Source organism: Euphorbia lathyris, chromosome 3, assembly GCF_963576675.1.
Source record: "Euphorbia lathyris chromosome 3, ddEupLath1.1, whole genome shotgun sequence".
NCBI lineage: Eukaryota > Viridiplantae > Streptophyta > Magnoliopsida > Malpighiales > Euphorbiaceae > Euphorbia > Euphorbia lathyris.
Genome location: NC_088912.1, coordinates 42,621,005 through 42,636,773, shown reverse-complemented (window position 1 = coordinate 42,636,773; position 15,769 = coordinate 42,621,005). Strand labels below are relative to the sequence as shown.

The following is a 15,769-nucleotide window of genomic DNA, read 5'->3' as shown; positions in this document are numbered from 1 at the left end:
AGTATGGTGTTGTTAGTCAACTAGCATTCTTGGAGTTATGTAAGGAAATATATTTATCTTCAAAAAATGAATCTTTGGAAGCACCCATCTGATGTTTGGTTAAGTCAAAGACTTTATAGCCTTTTTTGCTAGGACTCAACCGCATAATGATCCCTTTCTTTTCTCTAAATGACATCGACAACTGTATAATTCTTATGAAAGCACAAATAACCAAAAATGTGATAAGTAGAGTAATTTTGTTTCTTGCCATGAAACTAAAAATAATGGCTTTTCCATCCCAACACTTTGTTGGGTAAGACATTCATAACGGTTGCAACAATTAAGATTGCTTCTCTCCAAAACTTTTCAAGCAATGCAACATATAGTGTAATAGCTCTTACAAGTTCGATAAGTGCCTATGCTTGCACTCAACCATTCCATTATGGTATGGAGTATATGAAAAAATTCTTTGGTGAATGACTCATTTTGCGTGAATAGTTCACTACATTGTTTATTGACAAATTCCCCTCCATTGTCACTTTTTTTAATGAAAGAATATCTTTATTGAATTAAATTTGACAACAAGAAATTATTAAGAAAAGAGGGTGGATCAAACCACTCTCGACAACCAGACCTAGAACTAGTCACTCAGGCAAAACAATGAGCTGCATAGTTCGCTGATCGTTTAACAAATGAGATTGAACAACTATCTAAATCTCTCAATAAAATGACACAATCCGGAATAATATCAGCCAAATAGGAAAATGTAAGCGATGACCTCTGAATGGCTTGGACAACTGACAAACAAACTAACAATTTCCCCTCCATTGTCACTTATTATTATATATCTTGATAGATGCATTTTATTGTGTTGAAACCATTAACATAAAATTTCAATAGCCTTAAGAACTTGAGACCTGTTTAGTAATAAAATGATCCTTGTTACACATGTATATTAATCAAATAGTGTAAGAAAATACTTAGCACCAAAAATAACAGGTCTTTTATGAGGACCCCAAACATCCATGTGTATTAAATGATAAATCTATGTATTTCTAATTTCACTCTAACAAAATAAAATCTATGCGTTTTAGCTTATGAGAAAACCTCACAATTCATAGAATTAGATTTCAATTTTATATCTTCAATATGACTTAAAGCATCAAAATATGCAAGTCATATGCATGCATGTCATACATCAATCTCATTTTGTGCCTTATGTATAGTTAAAGCTTTGCTATTACATTTCTGAAAATTTTCAATGACTGCTAAGGAAAAAGATGTATGATCCAACAGATACAATCGACCAGCCATCGAACCTACAACAATCATTTCATCTGTTTTGGATTCCTACAAGCAACAATAATTATTATGAAAAACAATTTCAATTCTTAATTGTTTCAATAACGTCCTCATTGATAGCAAGTTATATTTGAACTCCGACACATATATAACATTATTATGGGTCATTATCATGTAGAAACACAAAACCAATATAGGTTACAGATTGTAAAGTTCCATCAATCAGTGTAACACCTTGTTTTCTTATTACTTTATACATTCAAGAAGACCATTTCTAATCTCAACACATATGGGAAGTTTCCCCACTATCAATAATATTATAACCAAAATTCACACCATTCTATGATGAACATGATACAGTATTACATTTAAAACTTGCAGAAGCATTAGAGTATGTTTCTTTAGAATGGTGAATCTACAACCATATTATTTCCCTTCATATACTTGTCTTTCTTGCACCATTATTTCCATTTGTTTCATGTTGCCAACCTCAGATTCATCCCATGTATCACTCATTCTTTTATCAACTTTCCCTTGAACAAAATTATGGTCAAATTGTGTTGCATACGCCATTGCATTCAACTTATTTCCCTTGAAATAATCACCCCTAGATTCACCTTTGGATATTGACTCTTTCACCGAGTCTAGTTGGCCAATTAGTTTGAAACAAATTGTTTTAGTGTGTTCATGATTGTTATAATTATCATAGAATTAATCCATTCTCTTTATTCATTTTTCCTCTCACCTCATACAGTTTAGTGGAATTTCTTCCAAAATTTTGATATTTCAATGTGTTGTTCACCAAAAATTTTCTTTTCAATGCACAAAATCATTAAATAAGCTTTATTTATATCAGGCATGGAATCCATAAGGAGTATTTGACTCCTCCCATAATCATGATGATCATTCAAACCCATCAAGGTTTGAATCAATTTATCTTACTTGGTTAAGTCTGCAATTTGCTGAAAAACATTCCACACACATTGCCTTGTTGCATTACATTTACAACTTGGCAACTCAGTACATTTTCAGTGGATTGAAATATATCATTAAGGTAACTGTTGGCCCAAAATAAAATAAATTTTATTTTTATGTATATAGAAAGCTTATGTTTAATTTAGGGTATAGTTTCTATTTTTGTCTAGAAAATAATGAAAAATACACTTGTAAACTAACCGCCAACCGATGAGAAAGTCCGACACTACGCAGGGCGTGTCTTCCAATACGCGGGGCGTAGATCAAGCAACCAGAGAAAGTCTGCTTCAGAGGCTCCAATACGCGGGACGTAACCTCAGAGACGCCACGCGTAAAACTTGGCAACAAGGCGTTTCGAGATCAGAAGCTCCAACACGCGGGGCGTCCATTCTCATATGCAGGACATACTTCCTTACGCGGGACGTAATGCCAAGTACGTCACGCGTATGCACCATCAACAAAATGCGCCAACTCTAGAAGCTGCACTACGCGGGGCGTAGTCGGACACACGCGGGGCGTAATCAACATTACGCGAGGTGTAACCAAGAATACGCGGGGCGTATCGTCTCTTCCGACAGCAGTTGGAAGGAGTCAACAGCAGTTTGTGGAAGTTGAGGTAGTGGGATGATGTGGCATTGGTGGTTAGTGGTAGTTGGAGGAAGTTGAGGAAGTTAAGTTAGTTGGTTAGAGTTAGTTGGAGTTAGTTGGTGAATAATTACCAAAATTTCACTCCAAAATACTATAAATAGACCCCCTCCTCTTCATTAAAAATCACACTCAACACACAACAAAACCCCTCTCTCAAGCTCCAATGCTTAATCCTTAGTTTTGCTCTTTAGTTCTTAAGTTCTTTCGTTCTTAGTTCTTCAAGTTCTTCCTTTCGTTCATCATTTTTCATATCTTCAGTCCCTCCTTTAGCTTCCTTTAGCTTCAATTCAAGTTCCAAAAGCCTCTTTTCAACTTTCTCGACTCAAATTAGTGTTTCTAAGTCGTTACTCTGCTCAAGTTTTCAATTAGAATTTCCTTTCTAAAATAATTTTCCAGATTCGTCCATCCTTTTTCAAAGCCCAATTCTGTCCATTTAACGTTACTTTTTGCCTTCGATCCCTTCGACAAAGTTGTTTCTAATTTCCTGAATTTCGATCTAGCCTTTTGATTCACTCAATTCCGTGTCCAGAAACTCCGTTTACAAGCTGATCTTTGTACCCCAAATTCTTTTAGCTATTCTGCCCAGAATTTCCCAGATTCGACTAGTTGTTTTCAAAGCCAGATTCCGTCCATTTAGAATCCGTTTTAGCTTTCGATCCCTTATAAAAAGTTGTCCCTGGCTTCTCGAAGTTAAATTTAGCCTATTTACTCGTCCAATTCCGTGTTCTTAAGCATCCAAACGAGCCTCCCGAAGTTGAGGGTTAAATCTACCCCATTTGCCTACCAACGTTTAGTCATTGCACAAAGCACATACCGTACGGGCCCGACCGGTTGCAGCTCTCCGAGGACCTCGCACCTATACCAAAATTCAACTTCAATCCGAGATAGCTATTGTGGCTCCGAGTTTGTTGTTGAATTTCAATTTATTTTATCGCATTTCAATTCTTTGTATTGATTTGTTTGTTCCAATTCAATTGATTACCTATATGTTTAATATAGAAATTTCTCAATTGTAATTCATTTCCAATTTCATGTTTCAAACACTTATTCATCAATAAAATACCAATTTTCACTAAATCTTGTGTCAATTTCGCATCTTTCAATTTCTTTATTTTTCACGTCTTCAATTTATTCACATTAGCTTAAATAAAACAATTTATCTAGCAAAGTTTCTATAACGGCGCTAGAGACCCAAGAGGGACTTTTTCAATCCTCGCGTCCCTCGCCAATTGTTTCGTTTAGAATTCAAGTTTTGGCGCGCAAATCCATAAACTTAACCAACTTTAATAATTGAGAAATAATTTCTCTGGCACGCCCGCACCCTAACTACACGTGACAAGGTTGAGATTAGCATATTCGCAAAATATCGATAACAATTTTTGGCACGCCCAGTGGGACTTACAATTTTTATTTAGGCTTTGCCAAAAATTTCAAAACTTTTCTTTATAACTCGATTCACATTTATATTTTTTTTTTTTTGCCCCACTTCCACTTTACCAAAATTTATTAGCTAACGCTAACAATTTTTGGCACGCCCAGTGGGACCTTTTGTTTTTTTAGCTTAGCCAAAAATTCTAAAACTCGTTTCTTTTTTCAGTCAGTTTTTAAACCACTTGTTTTTCATGCTTTGCTTTAATTCCATTAATAAGTATTTATTTATTTCTTTGTTCTTTCTTTTTTCAACACTAGATTACTAACTTAATTTCATCATTTTTACTTATAAGTACTCACGGAGGATGCCTCCTAGGAAGAACACCGGGAAAGATCCAATTCCATCGGAATCCGAAGAGAGTCAAAATCAGAACCGAGATCATGACAATGAGCCCGGAATGCCTGAAGGCTTTGTAGCCGAGACCGTGAACAATAGCGGAAGTGCAAGCCAACAACCACCTCAAGGCCCACCCATATTCGACATGACACCACTATTAGCGAGTATGGAGAAGCAAATCAGCCAATTCCTACATGGATTTTCACAAACCATGAAAGAGAATCATGAGGTTATATGCAACGCAATGCAAGCTATCAATGAGACCCTGTTCAAAACTAACAATGAGGCGGTAAACAATTCCAACAAGGTTCCGGCTCTCGAGGAGAGGATTGTCGATTTAACCGGAGAAATCGACAAAATCCCGAAAAAATGTGCCGAGCTGTTCTCACAAAAGTCAACATCTCAAGGACCAGCGGACAATGGAAAGGGAACACCGATCTCAGGTGCCGGCGAAAGGTACATCCCGCCACTAGTCCGAGAAGAGAGTCTCAGGTTCAATGAGCGCGGCGATAGGATCAGCCCAGAACCCGTTCAGGTTCCACCACCTCAACAGCATTTTAGGTCTCATATCGAGCCTAGTAACCATGCCGAATACTATGAGGAAAACCATACTCGTAATATGGGGGGCAATGGGAGAGGAACCAGCTTTCACCCACAACGGACGATGCACACACGCATGGAGCCTGCCAACAACTTGGGAGAGGCCTAACGCATAAGAAACATCGTCCAAGAGATTTATGGGCCAGCCGTAAGAGAGGTGTACCGACCCGAGTTCCAAAAACCATATCCACGGCAGTACGATCAACTATATCCCTTACCTCACAACTTTAGAGTCCCTGATTTCACCTTGTTTTCAGGAGAGGAAGGGCAATCCACTATAGAGCATGTGGCACGCTTCACCTTTCAATGCAGTGGTTTGAGCATGGCTATGAACTTCGACATGTTGCGCTTACGCTTATTCCCAGGATCATTAACAGGACCGGCGTTCTTTTGGTACACCACTTTGCCATCCGGGTCCATTCATGGATGGGAACAAATGGAAAGGCTTTTCCATAACCAATTCTATCGAACGGAGCCCGAGGTCTGTGTGGCAGAACTTTCCTATGTAGTGCAGCGACATGGGGAACCGGTCGAAAATTTCATTAATAGATTTAAGAAGATGCGACATCGATGTCGAATCAACATTCCCGAAGTCGAATTTGTAAAAATTGCTCAACGAGGCTTGGAATTCGAAAACCGAAAGAAATTCCAAGGGATCGACTTCCATGATTATTATGAGTTGGTAGCTAAAGTATCTGAGTACGAAGAGTTGATGAAGGAGGATCATTGGCGAAAAAAGAGCACTATGGGGAGCTATCAAGAAAATATGCAAACACATGAGGTAGCTATTGCCGATTTAGCAAACACCGGATCTCGGATGTGCCCCAGTTTGTTAAAGAACCCTAAGACACCAGACGTAGTCAAAAGGAGTCCAACCACTCAGTACACTTTCGACGTCTCAAAGACGGAAGAAATCTTCGATTATTTGTTGAAGGAAAAGTTCATCACACTACCACCTAGACATGTGATTCCAGCTAAAGAAGAAATACGTGGACGAGACTATTGCAAGTATCACGACAACTGGAGCCATAATACTCAAAATTGTTTTAGTTTTAGAAATGCCGTGCAGGATAGGATAAACTGCGGGATACTCCAATTCCCGGAAAAGAAGGAAAGCATGTTGATCGATGATGATCCATTCCCGGTGGCCAACATGATCAATTCCACTTCACTAGTGTGGGGGGGTAAGGGAAAAGAGTGTTCCAACCCAAGGACCCGGCAAGTTTGGGTACCAAAGGCGATATCATCAACATCTAAGTCGAAGGAGAGTTGGAAGGGCCCAAAGAAGAAGGATACGCAACAACAACGACCACGTTTTGTGAAGCCTCCAAAGACATCACCCATCGACCAATGGCAGGTAATCAACCATAAGAAGTTCCCAATACCTCTCTCAAAAAATGCGAAAAGAAAATTAAGAAAAAAAGAGGCAAAGAAAAGAAATAGTCAAAGGGAATCATCCAACATTAACTCTAATGATGCGAAAGAAAAAGGGAAAAGCCAAGAAAAGAGCATCCAAATCCGTGTGGGGGATTTCATCATACAGACACATTGTGCGACCACCTCTTTGATCTTACCTCCAAATTTTAGAAGTGAAGGCACTAAGAAGGAAGCCTCTAAGCGCGAGCACAAAGAGCAAGAAGATCTAGCGCCAAAGGCGTCCGTCGAAGACGCCATGAGGGGGGTTTACTTTGACAAGCCCACTCCAAGGATGACTCGCCACAATAAACCTTTATACGTTAAGGCTCATATAGATGCCAAGACAATATCCAGAGTGCTCATCGACAATGGATCAGCTGTTAACATCATGCCAATGAAGACGGTCTTGGCCCTAGGCAAATCGGAGGAAGACATAATCTCATCAGAGGCATCAGTTTCAGCCTTCAAGGGAGAAATCACGAAGACATACGGTGTCCTACCTTTGGAGCTCACCATTGGCTCTCACACCACCACGGTTGCTTTCTTCGTAGTAAATTCAACTGCAAGCTATCAAGCGCTTTTAGGAAGGGATTGGATTCACTCCAACTCATGCATCCCATCATCTTTGCACCAACTCCTTCTATTTTGGAAAGGAGAGGACGTGGAAGTTGTCCGGGCAAACGAGAAACCATTCAAAACCTACTCAAACGGAGTCGAAGCCTCCAGGAGATTGATGCAATTGGTATAACAAAAAAAAATAGTTACAAAATCAATAAAAAAAAGAGAGAGAAAGAAAAAATCCTAAATACATTCTTTTGTGTACAAATTTTCAATCCTAGTCAATTTATACACAAAAGAGGGGGGCAATTGTTGGCCCAAAATAAAATAAATTTTATTTTTATGTATATAGAAAGCTTATGTTTAATTTAGGGTATAATTTCTGTTTTTGTCTAGAAAATAATGAAAAATACACTTGTAAACTAACCGCCAACCAATGAGAAAGTCTGACACTACGCAGGGCGTGTCTTCCAATACGCGGGGCGTAGATCAAGCAACCAGAGAAAGTCTGCTTCAGAGGCTCTAATACGCGGGGCGTCCATTCTCATACGCAGGACATACTTCCTTACGCGGGATGTAATGCCAAGTACGCCACGCGTATGCACCATCAACAAAACGCGCCAACTCTAGAAGCTGCACTATGCGGGGCATAGTCGGACACACGCGGGGCGTAATCAACATTACGCGAGGCGTAACCAAGAATACGCGGGGCGTATCGTCTCTTCCGGCAGCAGTTGGAAGGAGTCAACAACAGTTTGTGGAAGTTGAGGTAGTGGGATGATGTGGCATTGGTGGTTAGTGGTAGTTGGAGGAAGTTGAGGAAGTTAAGTTAGTTGGTTAGAATTAGTTGGAGTTAGTTGGTGAATCATTACCAAAATGCCACTCCAAAATACTATAAATAGACCCCCTCCCCTTCATTAAAAAAACACACTCAACACACAACAAAACCCCTCTCTCAAGCTCCAATGCTTAATCCTTAGTTTTGCTCTTTAGTTCTTAAGTTCTTTCGTTCTTAGTTCTTCAAGTTCTTCCTTTCGTTCATCATTTTTCGTAGCTTCAGTCCCTCCTTTAGCTTCCTTTAGCTTCAATTCAAGTTCCAAAAGCCTCTTTTCAACTTTCTCGACTCAAATTAGTGTTTCTAAGTCGTTACTCTGCTCAAGTTTTCAATTAGAATTTCCTTTCTAAAATAATTTTCCAGATTCGTCCATCCTTTTTCAAAGCCCAATTCTGTCCATTTAACGTTATTTTTTGCCTTCGATCCCTTCGACAAAGTTGTTCCTAACGTCCTGAGTTTTGATCTAGCCTTTTGATTCACTCAATTCCATGTCCAGAAACTCCGTTTACAAGCTGATCTTTGTACCCCAAATTCTTTTAGCTATTCTACCCAGAATTTCCCAGATTCGACTAGTTGTTTTCAAAGCCAGATTCCGTCCATTTAGAATCCGTTTTAGCCTTCGATCCCTTATAAAACGTTGTCCCTGACTTCTCGAAGTTAAATTTATCCTATTTACTCATCCAAACGAGCCTCCCGAAGTTGAGGGTTAAATCTGCCCCATTTGCCTACCAACGTTTAGTCATTGCACAAAGCACATACCGTACGGGCCCGACCGGTTACAGCTCTCCGAGGACCTCGCACCTACACCAAAATTCAACTTCAATCCGAGATAGCTATTGTGGCTCCGAGTTTGTTGTTGAATTTCAATTTATTTTATCGCATTTCAATTCTTTGTATTGATTTGTTTGTTCCAATTCAATTGATTACCTATATGTTTAATATAGAAATTTCTCAATTGTAATTCATTTCCAATTTCATGTTTCAAACACTTATTCATCAATAAAATACTAATTTTCACTAAATCTTGTGTCAATTTCGCATCTTTCAATTTCTTTATTTTTCACGTCTTCAATTTATTCACATTAGCTTAAATAAAACAATTTATCTAGCAAAGTTTCTATAACAGCGCTAGAGACCCAAGAGGGACTTTTTCAATCCTTGCGTCCCTCGCCAATCGTTTCGTTTAGAATTCAAGTTTTGGCGCGCAAATCCATAAACTTAACCAACTTTAATAATTGAAAAATAATTTCTCTGGCACGCCCGCACCCTAACTACACGTGACAAGGTTGAGATTAGCATATTCGCAAAATATCGCTAACAGTAACATTATCTTGATTGAACAAACCAATTTCCCTTTTGATCTTGTGGGAGCATATGGGGTATTGATATCCCTAAATCTACATTTTATCTCCTTCTAAAGCTCCCTAGCATAAGGTATGTAAAGAAAGCCTTCAACAACATCTTTAGAGATAGTATTTGTCACGTCCGTGTCTAAATTTCCAGAACTTATACCTTGATATTAATATATATTATAATTATTAGATGTGTGATTTTTATTTGGTGCTATAGCGAAAGCTTGGAGTTAATTTGATGGTTTTATGTGTAAATTAAAAGTTTAGGGTAATTTTTAAAAGATTAAAGAAAGATTGAGGATCAAACTCGATATTTGTCAAATTTGGGATATAAATCCCAAATTCTTCCAGAGTCACTCAAGCATCTTCTTTTATTTTCTTTTCTGTTTCTTTCTTCCTTCTGCATCTTCATCTTCTCCATCGCTCCTGAACCGTTTCTCTACCGTTTCTTTGATTTACGGAGATTCGACCGTCTGAATCACTATAAATTTAAACCATGGCATCCTTATATATAGTTCTAAGCCCTAACCGAAGAGTTTTTTGAGTTTCGAAAGCGTTTGGAGGGAAAATGTCTTAGATTGAATTTAGAGGAGAATCGATCGGGTGTGTTTTCTTCATATAGTAGCCAAGGTAAGTAACAATCAACTATATTTTGAGTTTTATGTATATAGAAATATATATAATCAAAGAATTTTCAGAAATTGATATCTTAGGGTTTATACAGGTATTTTGTAAAATTGGGGTTTATCACGATCTTGGTTTTTATTGTGAAATTATAGTTTAAATGAAGCTATTGACTATGCTTATATGTGAATAACAGATTTTACTTGGTTATGTTGATTTGAGGTTTCGTTGGTTGATTATCTTTGGAATTTTTATTGATTAAAGATTGATATTTTGGAGAATGGAAAAAATGTGAGTTTGATTATGAACAATTGAAGTATATACATATATACATATATGTTTTTGGTTTCAATATATATATATATATATATATATATATATATATATATAGAATAAAATGTTTGGTATCCATTAAGAGTAGTCCGGTTGGGTGGTTTCGAATCTAAAGACCATATTTAGTAAGAAATATGGCATGTGTACACAGTCTGAAGACCTATCGGGTATGACAGAGAAGTGTCGGGTAAGATCATATGGGATAGGCAATGTTAAGAGACGTCTCGTGTATATTGTGAATTGTGATTGAATTATAAGGGGATGAACTCAAGAACGGATACACGATTATATATTTTTGATTTTTTGTTTAGTACTTTGACTATATTATGAACCTAAGTTTTGAGTATATTTTATAAAGTTTTGATTAAATCCTTTATAAATGTATATGTATATATGTTAAGTAAAGTTGGTTTTTATAGCTGATAGCTTCTTATTGAGATTTTTGTCTCATTTTTCCAAATGTTTTTAATGTTTTATTTTAGGCGAAGAAGTGCAAGGTACCGAGAGGGGTACTCGATCTTAGGGCGAGGTTCGGTTACAGCTACGAGGTTTAAGTCGTCTCTGGGGTATTGCATCCATTTTGTTCATGTACATATATGTGGATAGTATATGTTTAAGGACACGTGTATAACTTGTTTTTGGTAGTGTCCTTTTGTTTGATATGTATTATCTACATGTATATATATATATATATATATATATATATATATATATATATATATAAAATTAGCTAAAGTTGAGAACTTGTGGAGTAGTGTGATATGAGATATGAGTAAAATATAACTTTGAGTTTGAGATAGTAGAGAATTGTCTATATAGGTGCTGCGGAAAAATATGATTCGTGTTGGAACATTGTGATGCATTTTTCGACCAGATATAGGCTGAATCTGTCATGGAGTCTTAAATGAAAGTTCTTTATTTTTGTCTTACGTTTCCAGGGGGTTTTTAAATCGCCTCAATCGGACTCTGTATGAAGAAGTTAGGCTGGAAACGACATATATTGGTCATTTTAGCTTTAAACCAGAATTTGGTTTTTGTTTTGATTTTTCTCCTTATTTGAGAGACACTGCTACTGGTTTATATAATAAGTCAGTGGTAATGTCTCACCGTCTCATCTGATCTTATTTTAGGTCGGGTTTGACAATATTAATGATTCAATAAGACATAAGACTGTCATTCTTCTTCCATTTCTTATATTTTAGTGTTCCATTCTTTGGTATATCGTCATCTTTAAGAATGTAATGAAGTTCTCCTATCGCACTTAGTACGTGAATCATAGCATTGTTCCATGACAAGTAATTATTACTTGTTAGAGTTATATTGATCAACAACCATCTATGATTTTTAGAGGATGTGTTCGAGAAATTGTGATTTTGATTGCTTTTTGAACTTTCTTCTTCATCTTCTTCAAAATCATCTAGAAATGGATCATCCTGCATTATCTCTTGATTTTTGTTGTTCCTTCCTTGACGCCTTACCTTTTTTTGTTAAAACCTAGTCCTCTAATACCATATGAAAGTTATGAAGAAATGGTTTAAGTGTATATTGAATAATCTTGAATGTACAAAAAAAAAAAACTACATGTATTATACAATTAAATAAGAGCTAGTCAAAGATAAGAAGCTGTTGAAATCAGTTAAGGAATTGGGCACCAAAATAGTTGTAATCTAACAAATTGTCACATGTATTGGCTGAGCGAGCGTATCTAATTTTTCTTCTTCTACGTGGATTTAGCACCTTTAATAAGCAGCAGAAAACTTTCCCAATCATAGTGATATAGTGACACAATGCGACATGAAGATGAGATAGATGAACGTAAAGGTGAAAAAAGGTGAAATAATAGGAATGTCAACAGTCTCCGCTCTTTGGTTTTCATATGTACTTTTAATTTAGTTATAGGGAGAACAATAAGGTAACTTGTTATTTTCTTAGTTGAGTAAGAACTTTTAGTTCTCATGTTATCTCACGTGGAGGATTGTCAGAGTGTAGTTCGAACTCTTATATGTAATGATGTTTTTAGCCGTTGATTTATAATATGATTTTTTGCATCAATATCTTTTAAAAACATGTACATATTAGAGATTTAACATAATAAAAATAAAGTTTCACCAAAATTTTATCAAACACTAACTATCAAACAACTAATTACAAAGAATTAATAACAACAGTCACATCTATTACCTAATAGCTACACTAAACAAACCCTAAATATGTCAAATTATGAACTGTAAATTTTATTTTTTAATTATAATAGCAGTAGTATATTTTTCAAAGTGAAGAAGAAGATGTTAGGTTAAAATCCATTTATATTCCTAATTACTACTCCAACTTATTAAAAAGAAGAGTAATTAGCATATTGAAAATAAATGTGATTGAAAAGTGAAGTTGATGGTTGAAAAGAAGTGGAAGGAGAGGAGAGGGGAAGGGATCTAGACCAAAGACCTAATGCCCTAAACAGTGCCAATTAAAGATAGCAGCTTTTTATTGGAAGCTGTCAGTCTGACTCTTAGTTTTGATTTTGTAAACACTAAACATTGCCTTGCCTTTGCCTTTGCACACGACCATTTCTTTTCTTCTTTTTTTTTTTATCCTTTCTTTGCCTTTGGATATATTTGCTTCAGAGATGCCCTTTCTAGTTTTCTTTATACATTGCATCCTAAACTTTACTCTTATTATTATTATTTGATTTAGTATAATATCGTTACAGATAACAATAATTATTATTAGACTATATTTATCAGTTTAAACATTTAGGGTAAGTTCATATACTAGTATTACAGTTATCTTCCCAGATTTAAATAATTTATTAATTGAATTTCAAGACATAATAAGATAAATTTATGTTGTATACAATTCAAGTTTAGAGAACATTCGCTTAGAAAAATGCGTCAAAAATGATAATAATAATATAGTTTTAATCATTTACTATATCATATCATGTGTATGAGATAATATATTTTACTCTAAAGCTTTATTTTCAAATTAAAATTTTAAATTCATTAATTTCATGATATGTTATAGGGCTTCCTAAACATACAGTCAAATTTAAATCCTAACAATATAGATTTGTGTTACATATACTTGAATAGAGAAGAAGTGTGCAAAAATTAATATAATATGGAAAAACTATCATTATCTTATCTATAACATTATCTGTAAATTTAAATTTAGAAAGTGAATTAAATTCATGAACATAGATATAAAATTATGAATAAAGTAAATACATATTAGAGTCACATGTAAATAATTAAAAAGAAAGAACATAAGGTGCCAAATGGATGTATCCATATAATTGAGTTTTGGTAGAAAGTTCCAAAGTGGAGTTATTAAATCATGTACACATGGGGTTGAATTGAAAAAAATTATTGAGTTTTTCTGTCCAAATAATCAAATACCCACCCCAATCAATAGTTTTTCTGTACTTTGTTTGAATCATAATAAAAAAAAAGAACTGTAATCAATTGTGGTAACAAATATGAAACACATTCAGATTTTCTAAATACTTTACACAGTATTTACCCTCATAATGAAAGTCTGTTTTTAAGGTATTCTCAGCAGCAGAAACAGAAGCAGAAGCAGAAGCAGAAACAAATTCTTGATCTCTTGCTTCTTTGATGATTATGAAGTGAAAGTCTGAGAAAGTAAGTGAAAGTAATAATTAATTAGGTAAGATTTTGAAGAAGAAGAAGAATGAGGGGTAATAATGTGTAATGATGATGATGATGAGACAAGATTATTTAGGTGGATCAAGATGCCAAGACTGTGGAAACCAGGCAAAAAAAGACTGTGTTCATAAGAGATGTAGAACTTGTTGTAAAAGTAAAGGATTTCAGTGCCAAACACACGTCAAAAGCACTTGGGTTCCTGCTTATAGGAGAAGGCCCAGGTCTCAATTTCTACCTCCTCCTCCTCCTTCTGCTTCTGCTGCTTCTTCTTCTTCTCCAGCTGCTTTTCAACTGCAGCTACAGCAACAAAATCACCTTCAACAGAACCCTAAAAGGCTCAGAGAAATTCAAAATCCTTCTTCTACAGGTACAAATCTAATAAAATCCCTTATTTTCTTCTCTTTAGATCTATTTTACTATTCACTTCTAATGATGGTTTTTCATAAAATTTGACACAAACCCTAGAAATGTGGTGTAATCCTGACAAGAAAGGTTGTTTCTTTTTGGTAAAGTTCTCATCTTTTTTTCTTTTTCTCAAGGTTTAGAAGTTGGGGATTTTCCTGCTCAAGTGAACTCTACAGCTACATTTCGGTGCTTTAGAGTGAGTTCAAATGATGAAGAAGAAGATCAGTTTGCATATCAAACAAGTGTTAACATTGGAGGACATGTTTTTAAGGGCATACTCTATGACCAAGGCCCTCAAACCTCATCTACTACCACTACCCATTTCAATTCTGCCCTAACTTATACTACTTTAGCTTCTACTTCTTCTTCTGTTCCTCCTCCTACTGCTGCTGCTGCTCCTCCTCCTAATTCTTCTTACCCTTTTCCTCTTAATGCTTTCATGTCCGGTACGCAACTTTTCCTGCACCCTAAATCTTAGGGCTTCTTTGGTTTTGCTTTTGGTTTTGGTTTTTGGGTTCATTCACAGCAAATTATCTGTAATCTTAGCTAGTTTATAGCTATCTTTTTAGCCCTTTAATTTAATCCATCTCCATTGATGTCTACTGCTGAAGAATAGAAACGAGTAGATTAAGGAGTTGATGTTTATTTTTATGATTATATTATTGGTATAATTAAGTATATAAGGTAGGTAGAGAAGGGATTTTGATTTTTGTCTTGTTGTTGTTCATGTTTTCTCTTCTGGGTTCAGTTCAGCTTTATCCTTTCATTGTTTATGGACTACCAGGCTACTTTTTCTCCCTTTTTTCCGTTTCTGTGCCTGCTAGAAACCAAACTATACCTTCCCCTTGTATGTTAATTAAAGACAAAACTTTGAAAGATTATCTTTGTTTGATTTATTAATTGTTAATTTTAATTTCACCGATGAACATAGGCATTAGACCCAAGAAATTTGGGGACACCTGGAAGTATATTTATCTGCTCAAGATGTTTGTATGCATATTGCATAATGGCCATAGCTGCTTTTGTTTACTTCAATTATTGCAGATGTTTATATTTATATATATGTATAATTGCAGAAAGATGCAATCCGTTCACTGCATTTGCTAAATTTGTAGTTTATTTTTCTATGTTTTATAAATGATATAGATATATATGTAACATCTTTCACATTTTACTAATTAGATCAAAGAAATCTTCAAGTTTTTTGCTTAATGCAATAACCCTAACTATTTTTTATGTTCATGTTGTCTTAATTAATTACAAATTCTCCCTAATTTTCATGTTCCGCGCCTACTTTTTGCCACCCGCT

At 35.6% G+C, this 15,769-nt stretch overlaps 1 protein-coding gene across 2 annotated transcripts; it reads left to right on the top strand.

Moving 5' to 3' along the window:
* Positions 1–13,806: 13,806 nt before the first annotated feature.
* LOC136224080 (protein SHI RELATED SEQUENCE 1) lies at positions 13,807–15,446 on the top strand. Of its 2 annotated transcripts, none has more exons than XM_066012323.1 (2): positions 13,807–14,422; positions 14,601–15,446. In XM_066012323.1, the coding sequence occupies exons 1-2, from the start codon at positions 14,101–14,103 to the stop codon at positions 14,936–14,938; spliced, it is 660 nt and encodes a 219-aa protein (XP_065868395.1). In that variant the 5' UTR covers positions 13,807–14,100; the 3' UTR covers positions 14,939–15,446. The 2 variants fall into 2 exon arrangements, with proteins under 2 accessions (XP_065868395.1, XP_065868394.1); XM_066012322.1 differs by having other exon boundaries at positions 14,595–15,438.
* Positions 15,447–15,769: the final 323 nt, after the last annotated feature.